We start from the raw sequence: 25430 nt of genomic DNA, 5'->3' as shown, positions 1-25430 counted from the left end.
TTACGTTTCGCAAGTTACATATAATGTAATGAAATCGGAAAATGTTCATTAACCGAAAGTTCACTATCATATCTCCTTTCCACATTAACGGAACGAACTTATAGTTACTCTAAGCCAAAAAATTATTGAAAGTCAGTTAATTGACCCCTTGGTTAGTAAACATATTTAAGGTCTTACAGTTAAGAACGAGAATCTGAAATCCATGATTTTATCTTCAGTGGTTATTAGTTACGAGTCCCTTCCAGAGCATGTTGCATTGAACATAAGCACTCTGAGTTGTGATCACTGATACTGTTAATTGATGAAAACTTTAATGTCTTCCCCGGTGTTTTACAAAATGTTTTATTCCTGATCAGAACCCTATAAAGATTTCCTTAAATGTTTAAGTTGTATACTGTAACACCAGAGAACCTTAAGCTTCTAAAAGTATTCATTGGATATCCATAATTTGTTGTTCTGGAGAGCATTACTTAAATTGCAATTATTCCAAGATTTTAATGTTTTAAAGAAAGGTTCAGGTAACATAACATTATGCCTCTTACGCGCGTGATCGAGAGGGCTATCTTACCCATACACCTCTTAGCCTGTGAGAATTAAACCAATACCCTTCGAGGTAATAGGTTCGATTAAGCATACGCCACTAAACCAATGCCAACGCAGTATCCTCATTTATAAGAATAATTAATGCTAATTATAATGAAATAAGAGACCATTCACTTATGTTAAATATTTTGCCATTGATATTTAGAAAAAGGCCGTTCTTTTTAAGTACAATGTTATGTTAGCTGAACTTTCCTTTAATAAAATGCAGCAGAGGGGTTAATGGTTCCTTCGTTACTGTCAAAGTAATAGAACACCTGGTTTTCGCAACCCGTGGAATAGGAATACGTACATTATTTAGCCCCCATATCTCCCAATTTAATTTCTATACGGGTTTTGTAGCGCGATTTGGAATCCCAAATATCGAAGGCGAGTTCAGTGGAATATTTTAATTTAAAAACGACTTAATTTATTTTCCTTGCATTATTATACATGGTCATAATTACTACAACTTAATTTGATTAAAAACAATTTCGAACTGATTACACGAAGCCTCCTCACATTACTAAGTTTTTTCCAAGTGGGTTTTTTCCCTTTGTATAACAATTTATCACTAGTTTTTCATGTAATTTAATCTCGCGTTCTAAAACTATATTTTTTATACAAGCTCTTAACTCTCATTTTTTATGCTAATCTATTTTTGATCTATTTTCTACTCTAATAAAATAAAAGTTACGTCAAATTGCCCGCCGAAATGAGTTTTCCTACTCATTTTACTAGAATTACAAAAATCTAACTTTAACTGCACTATTTTAACATTCCAATGGATACAACAATTGTATCGGTCTTTTAAGTATCATACCATTTCCCAATTTCAAACTACATGATCTGACTTTCTGATCCCTGCCCATAAAGACTTCTGATATCTTGCCTAATTTCCAAACAGTTCTTGGAGTTTTATTTTCGTTAATTAAAACTACGTCCCCGACCTTCAGATGAGTCACCGTTCTGGGTTGTTTCTGGCAGTGTATAGTCCTTAGTTGAAGGAGATAGTCAGTCTTCCATCGATTCCAAATGTGATCAAGTAATTTTTGCCGATATTGAAACCTCCTGTTCAATTCTTGTCTGTCTGCGGTTAGTCTATCCGTCGATCTGAAGTTTCTTGATGGAATGGCTGTTGGTCTTCGTCCGGAGAGAAAATGACTTGGAGAAAGAGGAACTGGTTCGTCAACGCTGTTGTAGGTGAAGGTTAAAGGTCTACTGTTGAGGATCGCTTCGGACTCGATAAGGACAGTCTCCAGCTCTTCATAGGACAGAGAAGCTTTCCCAATTACTTTCCGTAGAATTTTCTTGGTTGATTGAATAAGTCTCTCCCAATAACCCCCCCCCCCACCAGGCGGCATGTTCCACTATGTATCTCCAGGAAATACCTTTCGAGGAAATGAAATTAGCTACTTCGGGTTGTTTAAGATTGTTAAAAATGTCTTTGAGGTCTTGTTCAGCGCGCTTAAAAGTTCGAGCATTGTCCGAATAGATTACTTCAGGGACGCCGCGTCTCGAGATAAATCTCCTGAATGCCAAAAGGAATTTTTCCGTGGACAGGTCGGTTACTAATTCAAGATGTATCGCACGCGTGTTCGCGCAAGTCATGAGCGCAATATAACATTTAACCGTTGACTTTTTACCGTTCCGTGCGTACAATGGACCTCCGAAATCTATACCGGTAATGGTAAACGGTTGCCCGAAGTTCAAGCGATCTGACGGTAATGGCGCGATAGTTTGTTGAGCGGCTTTTACTCTAAACCGTTTACATTTCCAGCAATTTCTGATAATGGTTTTTACTGTCTGGCGCGCGCGCGTAATCCAAAACTCTTCTCTAATAGAAGCTAACGTCTCGTTAAGACCGGAATGTCCCATGTTATGACCGTGGTGATGCGCGACAACAAGTTCCGCTAAACGACTTTTACCGGAAATTATCCATGGATTTTTCTCGCGATACGTGAATTCGCTGTTTTCTAACCGTCCTTTAACGAAAAGTAATCCGTTTTCGTCAAGTTGAGGGTCAAGATTTTCTATTTGGGAGTTTTTTGGGACATCCCTCTGGTTTCGTAGACTCTGAAGTTCGTCTGGATAAGAGTGTTCTTGTGACTCTCTTATTAGGATGATCTTTCCCAGATGGACTTCTTCCGCTGATAGTGGTCCTTGTTTTTTACGCTCTGGTTGTTGACAGTTGTGTAGGAATCTCAATATCCAGGATACGATGCGGTTTGCTTTCAGGTACTGGCTGAAACGACTCAGATCGATTACTGGCGGTTTTCCGGTTGTTACGAAGTTAGTTAAGGTGATTTCTCCCTTTCCATTCCTTTTCTCTAGTTGTAGTTCTTCTGTTGTAGGTGGATCAAATCTCGATTTTTCTCGTGATTCTTCTAGTTTGAGCCAGGAAGGCCCATCCCACCATGTTTGGTTCTGCATTAAGTCTTCAGCATGTCTTCCTCTGGTGGGCATATCTGCCGGGTTATGCGTTCCTTTTACGTAGTCCCAAGACATAGGTTCCGAAAGAGTTTGTATTTCAGAAACCCGGTTGGACACGAACGGTTTCCATTGTCTAGACCTGCTTTTTATCCAATGTAGTGATATCATGGAATCCGACATCATGGAATCCGACCAGAGTTTGGATTCGTGGATTTCAATTCTGAGCGTCTTCTTCAAATACCCAGCCAGTCTTACCCCCAGTAAAGCACCCATCAATTCCAGCCTTGGTAAGCTTAATTTCTTTAAAGGTGCGACTCTTGATTTCGACGCTACGAAAGTTACGCCGATTTCTCCAGTTTGGGTTACGAAACGAATGTACGCAACTGCTGCATACGCCCCTTCACTGGCGTCCGTGAATGTGTGTAGAGTAACATCTTTAAGATCTTCAGACGTTAGTCCATGGAAGTAATGTCATGGAATGGTGAGTGTATTTAGACCTTCCGTTTCTTGGCACCACGTCTCAAATTTCTTCGCTATTTCGGGTCTTAGTTGTTCGTCCCATTTAATACCAGCTTCCCAGAGTTCTTGGAATAGGATTTTGATTCTTATGACGAAAGGTGATAAGAACCCTACTGGGTCAAATACACTGGACACGGTCTTCAGTACGTGGCGTTTTGTTATTTTCTTCCCCACGTTTATGTTCTTAATTTGCTGAACGTTGAGATGTATAGTATCGAGATGTATAGTATCTTGACTCGTCTTCCATCCCAATCCAAGTACTTTCTGAATTTCGTCTGGGTTTCTTTCTTCAACTACAGGTGTCTTGTTTGGACTTTCTTTAACTCGTTTCCTCCATTCGTCTTCAAGTTCCGTAGAATTCGACATCCATTTTCTGAGGTTCATTCCCGCTGAGTTCATGATGGTTTTTGCCGCAATGGATAGTTTCAACGCTTTCTCAACTGTTGAATCACCCGAAGGAAAATCATCGACGAATAGTTGGTCTATTAACGTCTTGCAAATTTCAGGCATTTCCTCTTCGTATTGGCGTAAGTGATGTCGAATAGTTGCGGTGAGCAAGAATGGGCTTGAGGTTATACCAAACGGTACTCGTGCAATCCTCAATATTTTGAGTTCTTGTCCCAGATCTTCATTAGGCCATAGAAATCGTAATACGTCTCTATCTTCGGGAGCGATCCATATTTGTAAAAACGCTTTCTCAATATCTGAGACGAAGGCTATCGGGTTAGATCTGAATCGTAATATGACATCAAGCAAGTCGGGATTCAAATTTGGTCCTGTGGCAAGGCATTCGTTTAGGGAAGGTGAGTTGCGTTCCGAGGACGATCCATCATGAACCACGCGTAGTTTAGTGGTTTTCCTTTCACTTCCCGTAACTGGCTGATGAGGTAAGTAGAATTTCAAATTGTCATACTTCTCCGAGGTGTGCACTTCTTCAATTATTCCTTGACTTAGTTGGTAAAGTATGACTTCCTTATATTGGTTGTAGAGGCTCTTGTCAACTTGAAATTTCTTCACCAATTGAAGTGTGCGACGTTCAGCGTTATAGTAGTTGCTTTTTAGTTCATCTTTGTTCTCTTTCCATGGTAGTCGGACTTGGTAACGCTCTCCCACCTTGCTTATAGTGTCTTCAAAGTACTTCATAGTTTCGTCGTCCGTTACGGGTTTTTGTGGTTCTTCCCTGATTCCCATAGTATCCAAATCCCAAAAGGTTGTCAGCTGCGCGGATATTTCCTTCTCTTCTAGGCTGGCGGTAACTGCTTTCAGGGTAATAACGTTATTGACGATGGCTAAGAGCGACGTATTTTCAGTCGGGCCTTGTACTGTCCATCCAAACAGAGTTTCTGTTGCAACTAATTCAGGCGTTATTCGGTGCGTCTCTCCGGAAGTCAATCTCCATATGACGTCAGATGCTAGTAAGATCTCTATTTCTTCCGTTTCCATGGAATCGTCGGCGATCTGTAGTCCATGACTGGTTAAATATTCCACTAGGTCGTTTTCAAGTATGGAGATAGGTGTGCTACTGATATGGGGTATTTCCAGAGCTTGTATGGTGATTTTCTTGTTTGGATGGCGAGTGTTTTGTAGCTGAAGTTCCACGATTCTTCTAGTGCTAATTACTGGTGCTTGACTTGCGAAGGCATAAACCCGAACCTTTTCTTCTCCAACTATTTTAAGTTCCAGACTTCTGGACAGTGTCTCCTTCACGAACGTTCTCTGAGCTCTTCCGTCAATAAGGCATCTTACATATCTTGAGTTTTCCAGCTTCCTTCCACCGAATAGACGAGCTCTTACAGTCTGCAAGTGTACGGTTTTTGCATGACCTTCTATCGGATATGCGATGTGGGTTGATACCGAAGTCTCTTCTCGTTTATCACCTTCTTGTCCATTTTCACTTGTCTTGGTACTTTCTGGTTTCTTGGAATCATTATTCTTCTTCCATTTTTCGGATTCGCAGATGGTGAAATGGTGTTTCCTTTGGCAAAAACGGCATCTTATTCTTGATCGACAATTCTTTGCTAGGTGGTTTAACTTCAAGCAGACGTAGCAACGATTTTGATCCTTGATAGTCTCTGATCTCTCCTTTGAACTTAATTCTTGACAGGACGATGTGGTATGCGTTTCATCACCACAGTATATGCACGAAAGTCTTTGTTCCACTCCGGCGGTCAAATTTGCAGCTGTTGGGACTCTGCCTGATTATGGTATCCTGGGAATTTTGGTTTAATTCTATTCCGAAGGTTGTTTATCCCGGAGTAACTTGCATCTTGGTTATCAGTGGCACTTCTGGATAGCGTATGCATCATTTCTCGACTCTCAATTCCCAGTCGAAGAAAGTTCATCAATTGTCGACCATCCATGTCCTCGTCGGTGTCTAAGTTCTGGTTTTCTTCTTCTTCTGTGTTTTCTTGATTGTTGAGAGCTTGTCTTCTTGTATACTCTAAAGCGACGTCGTTGGGAATTCTTTCAAAAAGAATAGTCCATAAAAATCCACTAAAGGTTTTAACGGCTATCCCAAGTCCGTTCAGGCTCCGAACTTCTACTTCACAAGCGTCATAGAGAGCTCTCAGGGCGACGAGGTCATTGTAGCGCTTAACTGCTGGTAACTTCATAAGGTTGGTCTTGTGGTTCTGAATTATGAGCTTTACTCTTCCAAATCTTCTTTGCAGTATTCTTACCGCTTCGTCATAATTACGGTCCGATGTGGATAACCCCGATATTGACTTCTTCGCTAAACCTTCTAAGTACGACTTCAGGTAGGTAAACTTATCGCACTTCGTGAGGGTATTGTTCTCATGTATCGCCACCCGATATTGGTTCCAAAAATTGTGCCACTCACAGAAATCTCCTCCGAATTTGCTTATTTCCAGTTTTGGTAACCGGACTGTGTGTACTCTCGTCGTTACTTCTGATCCTTCCCTTGGCTCTTCACAGACTGTATTGACTGATGCTGCAGTACTTCCATTTCGACGGCGTATGGCGCGTTGTCCCCTTGTCTTGGCAGTAATAATTCTCTCATTATATTCTTCGGCTGCCTCAACTTCGTTGGTAATGTCCGTTTCTTCCTCGAGTCGGCTGATAATATCGTTGTTCAGTTCTCGTATGGCTTCTTCTTTCGATGTCAGCTGGTTAACCAGTTCTTCTAAAATGTCAGCATTCGGTGCTTCATCTTTGAGTTCATCATTAATTTTCTGTAGTATCCTCGTAGTTTTTCCCTTAAGGAACCCACGTCGTCTTCTCGATATATCCACTGGGTCCGTCATAGCGATACTTGGAATTAGGCGCAAGTATAATTACCGACTAATTTAAACTATTGTTCTCCACTCCCGGGTTTCGGCACCATAAATTGTGGTAATTTCTCGATTGAGCGCGATTTGGAATCCCAAATATCGAAGGCGAGTTCAGTGGAATATTGTAATTTAAAAACGACTTAATTTATTTTCCTTGCATTATTATACATGGTCATAATTACTACAACTTAATTTGATTAAAAACAATTTCGAACTGATTACACGAAGCCTCCTCACATTACTAAGTTTTTTCCAAGTGGGTTTTTTCCCTTTTTATAACAATTTATCACTAGTTTTTTATGTAATTTAATCTCGCGTTCTTAAACTATATTTTTTATACAAGCTCTTAACTCTCATTTTTTATGCTAATCTATTTTTGATCTATTTTCTACTCAAATAAAATAAAAGTTACGTCACCCCGTCACGCCTAATAATTCTGTAGTCTTTTTGTCAATTTTTTGATTGGCAGCAGCGCGAGTTCCTAGGCGTGGGCAAAGTGCAAGGTGTAGAGAGATAAAATTCGTCATGCATAAGCAGCATAATGATTAGTCTAGCCTCTTCACACAAAGTCAGCCTATATAGATGCGTGAAGAAAATGGCTACACAATTATTTCTATGATATGTACCCTGTCTAAAAACAAAAGGTATTTTGTAGACGTACTACAAAATACCTCCACTATATATTTAGTTCCCATGAACATATTTAATCAGTTCTCTCACAGTGCGGGTATTAAATGATTTCGAAAAAGGTATTATGGAAATATAACATAAACATTCTCATTCCCCCCTCTCTCCCTCCTCGTTCTTGGAAAGCATGCCTAGGAACGAAATACGTTCAATCCCAATATTTTTTTTCCCACGCGAAAAACCGCAAGGCCACTAGATGGGGGTATAGTCTATATTCGTTTTCCAGTTAGAACTTTTTGTATTTTATTTAAATTCCTTAGCCAATCTTTCGCTACGTCATCCCCTCGTAAGTCTATCAAGGACTTCGTTGCATGACGTCGAGAATGTATTTTTTAGTATTTTGAGAACTCGCAGGCTAATAGCAACAATCATTTTTAATTATCTCGTGGGTTTAACTGTTTTACAATTTTTAATTGGAGAATGTTTCTTCTGTATTTTGATAATTTTGAATCGCATTTGGGATTCATCCACGATGAATGTAAGACAGTATTTTGTTTGCAAATACGGGGGCTATTATTGCGTACACTTTTTGCGTATGAGTTAAAGCTGAATTAAAAACAGATGATCAAAGAAATTTGCATCTTAGTGTTGCGCAATTTCCCGGGGACCCCCACAACCAGCATTCCCCTCCGATAGAAACCCCTTGGGGGCGCCTATGAGGGGTAGTCGGGTGTCGCGATTGGTAATTTAAATTCGGTTTTTCTGTCGAAGGATGCATCCGCGCCATATTTGAATTTTATATTAAGTAACTTAATTCAAATGTATCAATTTTAAATTCCAAACTAGAAACTATATTTCTTGGAAATTAAGTATGAATATGATAATTTTTTTTTTGATTTATTTCGTCCATAACTTTGAAAACAATTTCGACGCCTTGTATGTGCTGCCATATACATTTATAATTTTTTACTTTAAATATTACAATTCATGTGGAGAAAAATAACTAAAGTTACATGTAAATGGTTTGTTTTGAAATACAAGTGAAAATAAAAATAAAATTAAAGTTAAATAACCCTAAATAAAAATATACACAGCAAATGATATCCTGTGAACGCATGTGAAAGCATCTCCAAGAGATGAACCCTAATAAAAATATGCTGATAATGGTGATAGATTAGATGTTTGTAAGATGAGATGTGCGTGAGTCTATGTGAGAAGCATGGATAAAGAATGCGCGCGCGGAAATTTAGAGGATAGGCAACTCCCTATCTCGGATGACAGCTTATTCTGTATATACTCTATTTACAACATCGGTTGTCTGCACGCGCAAAGCTAGGTAATGTATGTAACGTAGTTTTGCGCGTGCTGACAAGAGACGAATGAAATATTCATGTTCAGGATTTAAAATATCCTGAAGTTTTTTAGCCTCTTGTCAGCACGCGCAAAGCTAGGTTACATAGAGACCTAGCTTTGCGCGTGCTGACAACCGATGTTGTAAAAGATAATTTACAGAATAGGCTGTCGACCTAGATAGGGAGTTGCCTATCCTGTAGAGTGAAAACAAATTTCCTCACGCGCATTCTTTATCCATGTTAGAAGTTTATAAGATGTGCTTAAGTTTTCTGCTAAGACAATAATAATGGTTTATTTCAAAACTTTCCATATTTATAATGAGATGTTGCAATTTCCGGAACACTTCATTAAGAGGGGATTCTGAACGGGGGTGAAACTCGCTTAAAAGGTTTCTTGGACGAATTATTTCCTGCTGAGGATTTATGGTGAAATGGTTAATAATAAATTTGCACTGTGGATAGGGGGACATGGGACATGTTTTGAATGTTAACTTTCCCTTTATTGAAAGTTTCCACTTTAAAGATTTGATCGACATATAGTATAAACAAGACGCATAGTAAAGGCCCGTCACGACAGGACTGACTCAGTCGGACTGACGCCACCGAGTTCTCTTTTTTCACAGTCAACGTTGGATGGTTTAAATCCGTATCTTAAGGGGGAAGAGAACCTAGCCAAAGTTCGAATGGCGCTCAGGTGAGCGGGTGATCCCGTTCGGATTATAGGGTAAACTTTGAAGTTTTCTACGTATAAGCTATCCCACAATCGGAGTTCAATTCCTCTTACCGAAAAGATAACTCTATCAATGCTATTGATAATAATTGCTTTGAACGATTGGCAACGCTGAATTCCTAGGGTGAGACACAGAAATTATCTTCAAAACCCCCTGCTGTGACCAATGTAAAAAAAAGAGGCTTAGTTGATTCTTCAACCCGAGGGGCAAGTCACTAGTGAAATGCACCAGCGGCCGTATTCTGCAGAAAAGTTAAGCTCCTCCTTCTGCCCTTGGCTCTCTGATTGGACCGTCAACCATTGCCCTTGGCCTTTTAATTGGCTACGTCTACCGATGACGTTACTTGCCTTGGCTCAGTGATTGGAGGTTCAACCGGCAAAAATAAGCCTTTGAATTCAGTTCAGTTTGAGTTTCAAGTTGAACCAAATTTCGGTGTAAGGTCAGTGTACAGTGTAAATTTGTCGCCAAAGGTCAGTGCTGCAACCTTTCACCCGAAACATTTAAGCTATTAACGCCACCTATCATATGAACTGAATAGTAATTTTGTGCCGTCTGCTCTTTTTTAATTTTAAATGACGTCAACGCATTTGAGACAGCCGCTTGTTAAGGTAACATCGTTTAACGTTGAGCAAGTTATATATTTTCACGTAAATAATGTGCTTGACATATTTGTATAAAAAATTAAAAACCAATTGTAATTGTCGAATTAAGTATTAAACGTCAAATCTTTCCCTGTTTCCATGTTGTTGCTTTGATAACATCGAACCACAACTACCTCAGCGTAATGAAGGCATAATGTGAAGGGCACACAGATTTTTGTGTCAGTAGTTTTATTGGTAATGGTGAAACAGTAATTGTTTCATTCCTGTGTAATTTATCTTCAACTTTTGTATATTTATATGTTCTAACATTGGTAAGATTTACTTGTAGTTATTGTATTGAATTATACACAGTAATGAAACGTGTTTAAAAAACTGAAAAAGGCGCCACATTCCCTCTATGAGTTGAAGGTTGTACCCTTATTGGTCATCAGTGACACCCCAAGAGAGGACAAAGATGTGATAACATATTACAAAGCAGGTAAATGATGTCCACCGCCAACAGAGAACCCTTTCCCGAGGTGACAATGAAAGGCATTCCTCAACAATATTCCACTTGTTATAGAAGAACGTGAAGCTCTGCGTATTGCAAATTTGGTAAGTTCTCGTAACGTATTAACCATGTTATTAACATTATTTTTTGTTGCAGGTGGGTGCAAGCTTCTTGAATAGCCTTCCTCCAGTTTTTGCTGAAGATTCCTCAAAGAGCCTTCTGCTTTCCATGAACATGGTGCTCATCCACTTGCCACTGAAGAACACAGAAATGGTCATAAGAATGGTTTCTATTCAATGTAGGGTATAATAGTCCACCTTCTGAAAATTTCATTTGGACATTTTTTTTTTGAGATAGAGGGTTGCTGCAAAGTCAGTTAACCATTAATAGTTACTGCGGTGTCCTTTTAATTTTATTCTTCACTTCAACATTTCATTGTTCTTTTTTCCATCATTCCTTGTTATTGTTTCAGCATGCATGGCCTTCCTTTATTGTTTCATTTATAAATGGGCTAAACTTTCTTATAGCTTAGTCGCTGCCTAGTAAGAAAAGCAAAGAAACGCTCATAGCTTCCGCTAATGCATGTTTGGAGGCCCTTCTCATGTTTGCGTCTGTTTGGCAAATAATGACTGAAAATGAAAGGTCTAGGAACGAATACGAAAAGCTAAGGTTTGAAAATTAAAGGTTTAGACTGGAAACCGAGAGTATTCAAGCCAACATCATGACCGAAGTGAAACATTGCAACCTGAAAATAATGACTAGTTTTGATTTTTGAAGACATGCTCAAGCGAAGCATGTTCTACTTTACTGTAGATAATTTTCTAAATGCCATGATAGGTTGTTTGAATAACGTCTCCCTGTATTTCGATTATTTTCAATGCTCTATTTGGCATGCACTTTCTTCATGACGGCATGAACTCTCTCTGATTATTGTATTCTCCTTTGTGATTTTATAGTACTCATTGTAGATATTCTAATAATTCATTTTCACCAAAGTTTCTTTAATATCCAATTTGACACGTACGTTTTTTGATTCTCTCATTATAAATAGTTATTTTTTCGCGTTTAATTTATTTGCGTGTATTTTATGATTTATTTCTCGCATACGTGTTAGTTTACTGTTAACTTATATTGTAATTTAGTAGACGCTTCATTTAATAAGCCAATTAAATTTATTGCATGGGTTATATGCATGCATTGAATAATTTATTAGATAGACTTCATAACATTTTTTAAATTAGTTGGATTTTTGTTATCATTGACTGTTATTAAAAGGGGTTGTGAGCCTGTGTGGATAGTGCTCGTCATCCTCATAGAGCTAAGTGGAGCCGGGGAGGGGTTTAAAAAAGAAGACAAAGTCTGTTACCGCCTTTAATGCGTTAAAACCGTTAATGGCATGTTTTTAATCTGTTCACATTAGAATTATGTTGATGATGTCTAGCCTGTACTCAAGATGACATTATTTATAACCAGCATGCCAGCACCCAATCAGTCCCGAAACGCTCTCAAACCCAAAAATTCGGCAATTTATTTTCCACTTGTATTCAATTTTACATATTTCTGACTGTCAAGAGTTCATTGCTTTTTTCTGTTGCATGATTGCAATTTACATCCTCCGAAGTCTTCATGACCACATACCTATTTTAAATATAACTTAACTATTCTATTGTCATTCATTAGACCTATTTCAGATTTACCATATTCATATTATGAGAAACAAAGGGGTGATTATACCAATTGCTGCATACTGAAATGCTTACTTTTCAAGTAACTGTTCAGTGTAAATATGGTTACTGGTTATGTTTTATAAGTTATGTCGATTTGCAGTTGTAAAGCGCTTCCGCGACTTCCAGTGTTAGTTACGAGGCGCAAATGGCTTGACACTCAGTCTCTGGATAAGCTTTTTCGTCAGCAGTTGGAAGATATACCTCGTCTGCGAGATGAAAGGATAAATATTGATTAAAGGGTATGGGTGTATCTCGCTCATCAACACACCATTCCATGAGAATATAATAAGTGCGAAATTGTTAATGCCACAAGAGCATGAACGAATCATGGAGTTGCTCTTGCGATTTTGGTCATGCTAAGTGCTCAAATAAGGCTTTAACCATTCAGTTACCACGGGCGATCAGCCCTCTCACCTTTTTACTGCAGTGACTTCTATACTGCGATCGACAGTTGCCACACAATCTAAATAAGTAATAAATAATAAAAGAAATAAATTAAATGGTGTGTTTTTATTTAAATCGGATTTTAAGGGGGGAAATTAAAGAGTTTAGTTGAACACTTCCTAAATTAATTAATCCTTCATAAATTACACTCACCACTTTACTCGACACGTTGATCAACGTCGGGAGGTCGATAGAAAGTGTTGAAATGTCGTCTGACGTGGCAGCGTCAAAGCTTAAAACAATATTAAATTAAAAGTATCAAATGCACAAAGTCTTTAAAACGAATCCCAGCAGTGGGTGAATCCAGAACCATTCACTGACCGAAAAAAAAGTTTTATTTGGTCTTAAGGCCTCGAGTCGGCTGATAATATCGTTGTTCAGTTCTCGTATGGCTTCTTCTTTCGATGTCAGCTGGTTAACCAGTTCTTCTAAAATGTCAGCATCCGGTGCTTCATCTTTGAGTTCATCATTAATTTTCTGTAGTATCCTCGTAGTTTTTCCCTTAAGGAACCCACGTCGTCTTCTCGATATATCCACTGGGTCCGTCATAGCGATACTTGGAATTAGGCGCAAGTATAATTACCGACTAATTTAAACTATTGTTCTCCACTCCCGGGTTTCGGCACCATAAATTGTGGTAATTTCTCGATTGAGCGCGATTTGGAATCCCAAATATCGAAGGCGAGTTCAGTGGAATATTGTAATTTAAAAACGACTTAATTTATTTTCCTTGCATTATTATACATGGTCATAATTACTACAACTTAATTTGATTAAAAACAATTTCGAACTGATTACACGAAGCCTCCTCACATTACTAAGTTTTTTCCAAGTGGGTTTTTTCCCTTTTTATAACAATTTATCACTAGTTTTTTATGTAATTTAATCTCGCGTTCTTAAACTATATTTTTTATACAAGCTCTTAACTCTCATTTTTTATGCTAATCTATTTTTGATCTATTTTCTACTCAAATAAAATAAAAGTTACGTCACCCCGTCACGCCTAATAATTCTGTAGTCTTTTTGTCAATTTTTTGATTGGCAGCAGCGCGAGTTCCTAGGCGTGGGCAAAGTGCAAGGTGTAGAGAGATAAAATTCGTCATGCATAAGCAGCATAATGATTAGTCTAGCCTCTTCACACAAAGTCAGCCTATATAGATGCGTGAAGAAAATGGCTACACAATTATTTCTATGATATGTACCCTGTCTAAAAACAAAAGGTATTTTGTAGACGTACTACAAAATACCTCCACTATATATTTAGTTCCCATGAACATATTTAATCAGTTCTCTCACAGTGCGGGTATTAAATGATTTCGAAAAAGGTATTATGGAAATATAACATAAACATTCTCATTCCCCCCTCTCTCCCTCCTCGTTCTTGGAAAGCATGCCTAGGAACGAAATACGTTCAATCCCAATATTTTTTTTCCCACGCGAAAAACCGCAAGGCCACTAGATGGGGGTATAGTCTATATTCGTTTTCGGGGAAGGTCCAGTTAGAACTTTTTGTATTTTATTTAAATTCCTTAGCCAATCTTTCGCTACGTCATCCCCTCGTAAGTCTATCAAGGACTTCGTTGCATGACGTCGAGAATGTATTTTTTTAGTATTTTGAGAACTCGCAGGCTAATAGCAACAATCATTTTTAATTATCTCGTGGGTTTAACTGTTTTACAATTTTTAATTGGAGAATGTTTCTTCTGTATTTTGATAATTTTGAATCGCATTTGGGATTCATCCACGATGAATGTAAGACAGTATTTTGTTTGCAAATACGGGGGCTATTATTGCGTACACTTTTTGCGTATGAGTTAAAGCTGAATTAAAAACAGATGATCAAAGAAATTTGCATCTTAGTGTTGCGCAATTTCCCGGGGACCCCCACAACCAGCATTCCCCTCCGATAGAAACCCCTTGGGGGCGCCTATGAGGGGTAGTCGGGTGTCGCGATTGGTAATTTAAATTCGGTTTTTCTGTCGAAGGATGCATCCGCGCCATATTTGAATTTTATATTAAGTAACTTAATTCAAATGTATCAATTTTAAATTCCAAACTAGAAACTATATTTCTTGGAAATTAAGTTTGAATATGATAATTTTTTTTTTGATTTATTTCGTCCATAACTTTGAAAACAATTTCGACGCCTTGTATGTGCTGCCATATACATTTATAATTTTTTACTTTAAATATTACAATTCATGTGGAGAAAAATAACTAAAGTTACATGTAAATGGTTTGTTTTGAAATACAAGTGAAAATAAAAATAAAATTAAAGTTAAATAACCCTAAATAAAAATATACACAGCAAATGATATCCTGTGAACGCATGTGAAAGCATCTCCAAGAGATGAACCCTAATAAAAATATGCTGATAATGGTGATAGATTAGATGTTTGTAAGATGAGATGTGCGTGAGTCTATGTGAGAAGCATGGATAAAGAATGCGCGCGCGGAAATTTAGAGGATAGGCAACTCCCTATCTCGGATGACAGCTTATTCTGTATATACTCTATTTACAACATCGGTTGTCTGCACGCGCAAAGCTAGGTAATGTATGTAACGTAGTTTTGCGCGTGCTGACAAGAGACGAATGAAATATTCATGTTCAGGATTTAAAATATCCTGAAGTTTTTTAGCCTCTTGTCAGCACGCGCAAAGCTAGGTTACATAGAGACCTAGCTTTGCGCGTGCTGACAACCGATGTTGTAAAAGATAATTTACAGAATAGGCTGTCGACCTAGATAGGGAGTTGCCTATCCTGTAGAGTGAAAACAAATTTCCTCACGCGCATTCTTTATCCATGTTAGAAGTTTATAAGATGTGCTTAAGTTTTCTGCTAAGACAATAATAATGGTTTATTTCAAAACTTTCCATATTTATAATGAGATGTTGCAATTTCCGGAACACTTCATTAAGAGGGGATTCTGAACGGGGGTGAAACTCGCTTAAAAGGTTTCTTGGACGAATTATTTCCTGCTGAGGATTTATGGTGAAATGGTTAATAATAAATTTGCACTGTGGATAGGGGGACATGGGACATGTTTTGAATGTTAACTTTCCCTTTATTGAAAGTTTCCACTTTAAAGATTTGATCGACATATAGTATAAACAAGACGCATAGTAAAGGCCCGTCACGACAGGACTGACTCAGTCGGACTGACGCCACCGAGTTCTCTTTTTTCACAGTCAACGTTGGATGGTTTAAATCCGTATCTTAAGGGGGAAGAGAACCTAGCCAAAGTTCGAATGGCGCTCAGGTGAGCGGGTGATCCCGTTCGGATTATAGGGTAAACTTTGAAGTTTTCTACGTATAAGCTATCCCACAATCGGAGTTCAATTCCTCTTACCGAAAAGATAACTCTATCAATGCTATTGATAATAATTGCTTTGAACGATTGGCAACGCTGAATTCCTAGGGTGAGACACAGAAATTATCTTCAAAACCCCCTGCTGTGACCAATGTAAAAAAAAGAGGCTTAGTTGATTCTTCAACCCGAGGGGCAAGTCACTAGTGAAATGCACCAGCGGCCGTATTCTGCAGAAAAGTTAAGCTCCTCCTTCTGCCCTTGGCTCTCTGATTGGACCGTCAACCATTGCCCTTGGCCTTTTAATTGGCTACGTCTACCGATGACGTTACTTGCCTTGGCTCAGTGATTGGAGGTTCAACCGGCAAAAATAAGCCTTTGAATTCAGTTCAGTTTGAGTTTCAAGTTGAACCAAATTTCGGTGTAAGGTCAGTGTACAGTGTAAATTTGTCGCCAAAGGTCAGTGCTGCAACCTTTCACCCGAAACATTTAAGCTATTAACGCCACCTATCATATGAACTGAATAGTAATTTTGTGCCGTCTGCTCTTTTGTAATTTTAAATGACGTCAACGCATTTGAGACAGCCGCTTGTTAAGGTAACATCGTTTAACGTTGAGCAAGTTATATATTTTCACGTAAATAATGTGCTTGACATATTTGTATAAAAAATTAAAAACCAATTGTAATTGTCGAATTAAGTATTAAACGTCAAATCTTTCCCTGTTTCCATGTTGTTGCTTTGATAACATCGAACCACAACTACCTCAGCGTAATGAAGGCATAATGTGAAGGGCACACAGATTTTTGTGTCAGTAGTTTTATTGGTAATGGTGAAACAGTAATTGTTTCATTCCTGTGTAATTTATCTTCAACTTTTGTATATTTATATGTTCTAACATTGGTAAGATTTACTTGTAGTTATTGTATTGAATTATACACAGTAATGAAACGTGTTTAAAAAACTGAAAAAGGCGCCACATTCCCTCTATGAGTTGAAGGTTGTACCCTTATTGGTCATCAGTGACACCCCAAGAGAGGACAAAGATGTGATAACATATTACAAAGCAGGTAAATGATGTCCACCGCCAACAGAGAACCCTTTCCCGAGGTGACAATGAAAGGCATTCCTCAACAATATTCCACTTGTTATAGAAGAACATGAAGCTCTGCGTATTGCAAATTTGGTAAGTTCTCGTAACGTATTAACCATGTTATTAACATTATTTTTTGTTGCAGGTGGGTGCAAGCTTCTTGAATAGCCTTCCTCCAGTTTTTGCTGAAGATTCCTCAAAGAGCCTTCTGCTTTCCATGAACATGGTGCTCATCCACTTGCCACTGAAGAACACAGAAATGGTCATAAGAATGGTTTCTATTCAATGTAGGGTATAATAGTCCACCTTCTGAAAATTTCATTTGGACATTTTTTTTTGAGATAGAGGGTTGCTGCAAAGTCAGTTAACCATTAATAGTTACTGCGGTGTCCTTTTAATTTTATTCTTCACTTCAACATTTCATTGTTCTTTTTTCCATCATTCCTTGTTATTGTTTCAGCATGCATGGCCTTCCTTTATTGTTTCATTTATAAATGGGCTAAACTTTCTTATAGCTTAGTCGCTGCCTAGTAAGAAAAGCAAAGAAACGCTCATAGCTTCCGCTAATGCATGTTTGGAGGCCCTTCTCATGTTTGCGTCTGTTTGGCAAATAATGACTGAAAATGAAAGGTCTAGGAACGAATACGAAAAGCTAAGGTTTGAAAATTAAAGGTTTAGACTGGAAACCGAGAGTATTCAAGCCAACATCATGACCGAAGTGAAACATTGCAACCTGAAAATAATGACTAGTTTTGATTTTTGAAGACATGCTCAAGCGAAGCATGTTCTACTTTACTGTAGATAATTTTCTAAATGCCATGATAGGTTGTTTGAATAACGTCTCCCTGTATTTCGATTATTTTCAATGCTCTATTTGGCATGCACTTTCTTCATGACGGCATGAACTCTCTCTGATTATTGTATTCTCCTTTGTGATTTTATAGTACTCATTGTAGATATTCTAATAATTCATTTTCACCAAAGTTTCTTTAATATCCAATTTGACACGTACTTTTTTTGATTCTCTCATTATAAATAGTTATTTTTTCGCGTTTAATTTATTTGCGTGTATTTTATGATTTATTTCTCGCATACGTGTTAGTTTACTGTTAACTTATATTGTAATTTAGTAGACGCTTCATTTAATAAGCCAATTAAATTTATTGCATGGGTTATATGCATGCATTGAATAATTTATTAGATAGACTTCATAACATTTTTTAAATTAGTTGGATTTTTGTTATCATTGACTGTTATTAAAAGGGGTTGTGAGCCTGTGTGGATAGTGCTCGTCATCCTCATAGAGCTAAGTGGAGCCGGGGAGGGGTTTAAAAAAGAAGACAAAGTCTGTTACCGCCTTTAATGCGTTAAAACCGTTAATGGCATGTTTTTAATCTGTTCACATTAGAATTATGTTGATGATGTCTAGCCTGTACTCAAGATGACATTATTTATAACCAGCATGCCAGCACCCAATCAGTCCCGAAACGCTCTCAAACCCAAAAATTCGGCAATTTATTTTCCACTTGTATTCAATTTTACATATTTCTGACTGTCAAGAGTTCATTGCTTTTTTCTGTTGCATGATTGCAATTTACATCCTCCGAAGTCTTCATGACCACATACCTATTTTAAATATAACTTAACTATTCTATTGTCATTCATTAGACCTATTTCAGATTTACCATATTCATATTATGAGAAACAAAGGGGTGATTATACCAATTGCTGCATACTGAAATGCTTACTTTTCAAGTAACTGTTCAGTGTAAATATGGTTACTGGTTATGTTTTATAAGTTATGTCGATTTGCAGTTGTAAAGCGCTTCCGCGACTTCCAGTGTTAGTTACGAGGCGCAAATGGCTTGACACTCAGTCTCTGGATAAGCTTTTTCGTCAGCAGTTGGAAGATATACCTCGTCTGCGAGATGAAAGGATAAATATTGATTAAAGGGTATGGGTGTATCTCGCTCATCAACACACCATTCCATGAGAATATAATAAGTGCGAAATTGTTAATGCCACAAGAGCATGAACGAATCATGGAGTTGCTCTTGCGATTTTGGTCATGCTAAGTGCTCAAATAAGGCTTTAACCATTCAGTTACCACGGGCGATCAGCCCTCTCACCTTTTTACTGCAGTGACTTCTATACTGCGATCGACAGTTGCCACACAATCTAAATAAGTAATAAATAATAAAAGAAATAAATTAAATGGTGTGTTTTTATTTAAATCGGATTTTAAGGGGGGAAATTAAAGAGTTTAGTTGAACACTTCCTAAATTAATTAATCCTTCATAAATTACACTCACCACTTTACTCGACACGTTGATCAACGTCGGGAGGTCGATAGAAAGTGTTGAAATGTCGTCTGACGTGGCAGCGTCAAAGCTTAAAACAATATTAAATTAAAAGTATCAAATGCACAAAGTCTTTAAAACGAATCCCAGCAGTGGGTGAATCCAGAACCATTCACTGACCGAAAAAAAAGTTTTATTTGGTCTTAAGGCGGACGTGACGGTGTCCTTCCTTAAGACTAAATTTAGTCGGTATATCATATTAGGAAGGCAATTTTAAGCAGGTAATGTTCCAAACCTAAGTTTAAGACGCCAATATTGTAAAGTTGTAATCCAGAGATGAGCACCCAAGAAAAGAGAGAAAAAAATCTACCCTATCGTTTCCACGTCACCCATGAGGAACGATAGAATCGAGTAGTTTACTCTTAAGAACGTCGTGGCGGCGTAGTTCTTAAGATTAAATTTACTCGATGTATGACGCGTTTTTGTTTGGACGAAGTGTACAAGGTACGCGCTTCACTCCGAGGGGTTTCGCCAGTAGCCCTATCCCATCTTTACGCCAATGCGTGACCCGACGAATTGGCGTGACCCGACGACGGACGGACTCCTAAAGAGAAGAAAGAAGATAAAAGATAAGCTATTCGTTCATTTCATAGAAGTGCATGTACAATTGGGGGATACGGAAACGCACCGAGCCAACCTTTATGGTGCACTCAACGCATTAAGTTTCAATAAGGTTGCCGTAGTTTCTGCGTTATGACCGCAGTGCTGGTATCTGGTCAAAGTTCGGGCTCGGTCCACAGCAGAGCTCATTAGGGTCGTTGAAACGGAAACCGCCAAGTACCTCTTGGCGAGCTTCGCCAACTTTGGCATGATCGCTTCCTTGGCCCTCCAAACATCCAATGGAGCCATGTTACTTTTTTATCCACTTTCGGTGGTAACACTTTCTTCAAATAGTTAGTGACTTCCGCTGAAGGTGTTGCTATCGATGCCGTTGTTGAAGGCTGGATTGTGCCACCAACCGGATTTAGGGATGGAAAGAGGAAGTTTCCGGGGTCAACTTCGACATCAACAGGCTCGTCATCTTTCAGTTCTTGGAGTTGGCGATTGACAAGAGCCAAGACCTTTTCATAGCTTGGGACGCAAAATTCGGGAAATTCGTCGCTCCATTCGGGATGGACGTAGTGACCTAAAAGATAAACACATACAAAATTAGCTTGCACAACATAACAAAGAATGAAAATTGTACAAAATTTGCTTGAGCAATATAACAAAGAATGAAAATTGTACCAATGAACAGATATCGCTTCTGCCTCGGGTCCAAAAATGATGCCAAAATGTAACTCTCGTCATTGAGAACGGTTGCGAAAGTTGCTGTAAAATCTTTCTGGAGATTTTTTTGGACATCTTGGAAGTGGACGCATTCAACCTTTCTAATTTGAACAACCGTAGTCAAAACTGTTCCCAGAGTCTTTGCAGCCACAAGCTCTAAACACTGGAAGATTTCTGTAGCGTTCTTTATTGGCTTATACAGGCCAAGGAATTCCCGCATAACATCTACGAGACTGTTATCGTTATCTTCAATAATGTCTAGTGGCGATTGTATTTCGTCTTCTTTTCCTTCTTCGTGCTATAATAAATAAGAGAAAATTAAAGTCATTTTTGATATTGACAGTGCCTTTATTCATTGCGAAGCATGTAACTGACGATCATATAGAAATTGCTGTTAAAATTTTATCCCGGACCTTCCCACAATGATATATCTGAGTATTTTTTAGTACCTTAACTAGAGATTCCATAGCATACATTACCGCTTGGAATCTGGTGAAACCTTTTCCTGAACACACCGAAGGATACTTCTTGGCTAAATTCGGCGAATTTCTTAAGGTAGAGACCAATTTCTCCACTTTTTCCAAAATCATCTGCGCTTCCGGGGACTTTTCCACCTGCCGCAGGAAAACCTCGACCATGGCATGGGCCAAGCACTTTATCTTCTTAACTGCTGTTTGAAGCGTAAATTCTCCATCCCAGGCTTCCTTCGCTATTATATCCAGTGTCGTGAAACCTACAGGAAATTAAAAGTTAGTTTCAACTTCCAAGCGTTGTCACGTGGTTCAAATTACCATTTTCTGTTTGGGATAACGGCACAACCCACCACTTTCCTTCGTTCATCAGTTCTAATGCCTTTGGCGCTTCCATAGGTAGAACTGAATACACCTGAGATACAGGAATAATTTATGGTAAATAATTTTGTGGGAACAAACCATGTATGGTGATAATTTTAATCTACATACTTCGGAGGTTTCTACCCCATATTCTTGCAGGGCTCCCTTTATTCTCTGCCAATTATTTTCCGGTGTAGTTGTAATGAGATGAACAAAACCTAGTGTTGAGGAGTTATACTGCCAGTTTTCGTCGATGAAATTTGCGTACATCTTCACTATTTCGCCCCAACGAATTAGGACGAGGTGTTTTTCATCTACACTCGACTAGAATTACAATAAATATTTTATGTTAATTATAAAAAAAGTATCTGATTTAAGAAAAATTTTGTTTTCTGTATCACGTACCATCCTTGGCGTTTTCTTTCCAACAAAAGTTTTTAACATGGAAAGAAGATCCACGGAATTCGGTACCGTGACCTGGGGTCCTCCTCTTTCGATGGCATCATGGAATCCCTTTTTATCCACCAGGGAAAAGGGTACGCCATCCTTCGCCACCGTAGCCATTAATGCGACCTCAAAGGATTTTTGCTGAATTGATTCAGACTTGCAATTCACCACCTTTTTTGTTGGTGCCAACAATTCTTCGGCGGATCTTTTCGGCTGTCGTGCTCTAAGAACACCTCCGTGGGTTTTCTTTTTGAATCGAAAAATCACATTAATCAACAAAGCGATAAAATTTATAAAAATCTACCATTCTTAATGGATAACTGCATACCTTAATATGGCGCTCCAAGTTTCCGGCCGTACTTTCCTGGATTTTGGTCCATTTCCGGCAGTTATCCCATTTGCACTGGACAACTATATGCTTGGTTACTGCCCCAGTGCTGTCCGTAATATGACCATGATACGAGTAGTGGTCTTGAATATTTCGGATTCCAATGCCCCTCTCAGAACATTTAGAGGCAAATTTCTTCACCAACACTCTGGCAAAGATTTCAAGATACGTCCGTCATCCTCGTCTCCCGAAGCAATATTTGAGGTATCTGAAAAAGCTGGCTGCGATCTTTCCGCGCTAGAAAGGGGCGATGAATTCGACACTAGTCCAGTAGATTCCGAGTCCAAAGAAAGGTCTTCGTAACTTTCGATATTCATAGTGGCTAAATAATGTGAGAATATGTTGCAACCGATTGTTGAATATATCGTTGCAGTAATCAATAATCGAGCGTATGTAACTGGTATTAACTTAAATATACATAATAATTCTACTAGATTGAAACGTAACACTAACTTTTTTAGCTAGAAAACATCTAACACTCCGTCATTGAATCTAAATTGGAACTTTCATTCGAAACACACTGAATTCGAAGAGATAAGGTTTTACCTTTAATATCCTTATTATACTATTATATCCCTTCTTTAAGAATTTAGACTATGTAATATGCGCGAGGGTATATCCACTAAAGAAATTTCAAAATAGATCCCGAAAAAAGGATAATGGATGGTAAGTGAAATATTACATAAAAAAGACTATGGCAATATACTGAAGGGGATATCCACTAGAGAAATTTCAAAACACCTCCCTAAAGTGGATAAAGGCTCGTATATTGCATAGTTTATGTTCAAAAATTTAAGAAAGACCATGGAATATGCGCGAGGGGATATGCAATGATGAAATTTCAAAATATCTCCCGACAGTGGGTAAAAAAGGGGATATTGTTATTCTGATTACTGTTATTATTTCATTTATGTACGATAATGTATTAAAGTAAATTGGCTTCACAGCCTCTTTAATTATACGATAAATTTAGTTTATGGCAATCTATTTCCCATTCAGAATTATTTCAAGGATGTTTCGCTATGAAATAATCGCTAAAATCACTAAATTTTCCATTTCACCCTCCCCTTAAAGAAATTTCAAAACATCTTGAGGGTAGATAATCCTTGGTTTTCGCGTATTTTGGGTCAAATAAAACATACTCTAAAAGTACTAAAACCGAGCCCCTCGTATATCGCGTGCATTGTATCAAAAAGTTAATGAAGGTTAAATTAAAAATATAAGTATAGTCTATGGGATAGCTACTAGAGAATCTCCAAGACATCCTTAAAGTGGATAGCCCCTCGTATATCGCCTAGATTAGGTGAAATAAATAATACTACGGAATATAGACTAAGGAATAATCAAAACATAATTAAAGTGGATAGCCCCTCGTATATCGCCTAGATTAGGTTAAATAAATAATACTACGGAATATAGACTAGGGAATAACTACTAAAGAATTTCCAAAAAACATAATTAAAGTGGATAGCCCCTCGTATATCGCGTAGATCGCATCAAAAATTTAAGGTCAAATAAATTATAGGTCAAGGGGATAGCCACTTAAGAAATTCAAAACCAATCTTAAAAATGTTTAATTGAATAAAAATATAACGAAATTCGCTTACCTTCAAATACGTTGGCTCCAAAAACGTCCTAAAAGAGGTGCTTTCTCAAAAATTCAAGTTTAAGCAACTTAAAAATTACGCCGAGCTCGCTGGCTTAAAAAAATTCAAGTTTAAAAAAAACTTGAAAAGCACTCGGAGTTCGCGGACTTTCTCAAACCAAAAACTCTAGTTTTAAAATAAACTTAAAAATTATGCGAAGTTTGCGCGATTAAAACTAACTTCAAGTTTAATAAAAAAAAACTTGAAAATAACACGGGTTCGCGGAATTTCACAAAAATGAAATTTAAGTTTTTAAAAACCTAAAACGTACACGATGTACACTAATTCAAGTTGAACTTGAATTTTAGCTTTGAAAAAAGCTGTTTTGAAACAGTTCAAACACTGTCGAGGAATTTAAAGTCTTAAAAAAACTGGTAAGATCAATTTTTTAAAAAGGCTTTGAAAGTATCTTGTCTCGGAGGGAGAAATCGCAAGAGAAGAGAATGGTCATAGGAGAGCGCCGAGTACTATTTATAGGTTTTAAACGACTTGAAATCCGTTTTTTTTTCGACCAATAAGGAGGATGGAAAATCTGGAGAGTGAGCCAGTGACGGCGTGGGTTTTTGCTATTTTCCAACCGAAGCGGCTTCTCCATGAGCATTTCGATTTAGTTCATCATGATTAGTTCGAAAATCAGTTCGAGGGAAGCTTTATGGTTCCATTTCTTATCCAGCAGATCTTCCCTTCACATATGCTTAAAATCATATTAAATCTTTAAATCATATTAATAGAAAATAATACAAAATATACTGGTTATTTCAAAAAGGGTGGGAGGACCAAAGTACTGTGTGTTAATTTAATTTCACTGTGCATTTTATTTTACTATGCATTTTAATTAATTGTGTACCTATTTTTAATTTAGCGCGGATTAATTCTACAAACGTATGAGTATTTTTGTCCGTTAGAGAGTATTTTTCAAATGCGTTCAATAGCGCTTTTTATATTTCGTCTAAAATCTAAATATATGTTAATTCTTGATTAAGATTTCGTTTAGTCACACTTAATTATCTAAATTATAAAAAGGAGTGGTTTATAGATCCTTTAATTAATGCTTCCTTCAAATTCAATGAATGAATATTTATTCACTTTTCACATAGGTGAATCCGTTTTAAATCAGGGAGGAGCAAGTAATTGCTCAGAAATAGTACTATTTACAGTTTTTCACAAAATTGTATAATTATAAGTACAAATAAAACAGAAATAGAAATAAAAGTGCACGGTGCAGTGAGGATAAAGCACCCTTCAGGCGCCCACTGAAGAATACGTGGGATCAAATCGGATTGAAAACTCTTA

At 37.8% G+C, this 25430-nt stretch overlaps 1 protein-coding gene and 4 long non-coding RNA genes across 7 annotated transcripts; 2 read left to right on the top strand and 3 right to left on the bottom strand.

Moving 5' to 3' along the window:
* Nucleotides 1-1352: 1352 nt before the first annotated feature.
* LOC149673228 (uncharacterized) lies at nucleotides 1353-6794 on the bottom strand. The gene is made up of 5 exons (XM_089840237.1): nucleotides 5792-6794; nucleotides 3510-5726; nucleotides 2226-3455; nucleotides 1971-2150; nucleotides 1353-1873 (listed from the first exon to the last, which is right to left on the bottom strand). Exons 1-5 carry the CDS (start codon nucleotides 6792-6794, stop codon nucleotides 1353-1355), a joined length of 5151 nt encoding a protein of 1716 aa, XP_089696363.1.
* Nucleotides 6795-10791: 3997 nt separating this feature from the next.
* Nucleotides 10792-12624, top strand: LOC149673227 (uncharacterized). 2 transcript variants are annotated; one of them, XR_016367112.1, is made up of 3 exons: nucleotides 10792-10921; nucleotides 12315-12390; nucleotides 12451-12624. It is a non-coding gene; the product is annotated as an uncharacterized LOC149673227 (long non-coding RNA). The 2 variants fall into 2 exon arrangements; XR_016367113.1 differs by lacking the exon at nucleotides 12451-12624 and having other exon boundaries at nucleotides 10794-10926; nucleotides 12315-12351.
* LOC149673226 (uncharacterized) lies at nucleotides 12132-13098 on the bottom strand. Of its 2 annotated transcripts, none has more exons than XR_016367114.1 (3): nucleotides 12948-13098; nucleotides 12619-12813; nucleotides 12132-12556 (listed from the first exon to the last, which is right to left on the bottom strand). It is a non-coding gene; the product is annotated as an uncharacterized LOC149673226 (long non-coding RNA). The 2 variants fall into 2 exon arrangements; XR_016367115.1 differs by having other exon boundaries at nucleotides 12765-12813.
* A 4208-nt stretch (nucleotides 13099-17306) lies between these two features.
* On the bottom strand, nucleotides 17307-19657 carry LOC149673224 (uncharacterized). Its single transcript, XR_016367111.1, has 5 exons — nucleotides 19507-19657; nucleotides 19178-19372; nucleotides 18598-19115; nucleotides 17501-18500; nucleotides 17307-17438 (listed from the first exon to the last, which is right to left on the bottom strand). It is a non-coding gene; the product is annotated as an uncharacterized LOC149673224 (long non-coding RNA).
* Nucleotides 17352-19183, top strand: LOC149673225 (uncharacterized). Its single transcript, XR_016367110.1, has 3 exons — nucleotides 17352-17481; nucleotides 18874-18949; nucleotides 19010-19183. It is a non-coding gene; the product is annotated as an uncharacterized LOC149673225 (long non-coding RNA).
* Nucleotides 19658-25430: the final 5773 nt, after the last annotated feature.

The sequence above is a fragment of the Phalangium opilio genome, unplaced genomic scaffold (genome assembly GCF_054372755.1).
Source record: "Phalangium opilio isolate 3A_F unplaced genomic scaffold, DU_Popi_V2 ptg000053l_1, whole genome shotgun sequence".
Taxonomy (NCBI): Eukaryota; Metazoa; Arthropoda; class Arachnida; order Opiliones; family Phalangiidae; genus Phalangium; species Phalangium opilio.
Note: the sequence above shows the minus strand (reverse complement) of the source record. Positions and strands in the feature narration are given on the sequence as shown.

What these genes read in the sequence shown, in the direction of transcription:
- LOC149673228 (XM_089840237.1), bottom strand. Translation starts at nt 6,794, where the DNA reads ATGACGGACCCAGTGGATATATCGAGAAGACGACGTGGGTTCCTTAAG. An exon ending in CACTGATAACCAAGATGCAA is followed by an intron (nt 5,727 to 5,791) that starts GTTACTCCGGGA and finishes TACCATAATCAG; the next exon opens with GCAGAGTCCCAACAGCTGCA. An exon ending in GTGGTGCCAAGAAACGGAAG is followed by an intron (nt 3,456 to 3,509) that starts GTCTAAATACAC and finishes TAACGTCTGAAG; the next exon opens with ATCTTAAAGATGTTACTCTA.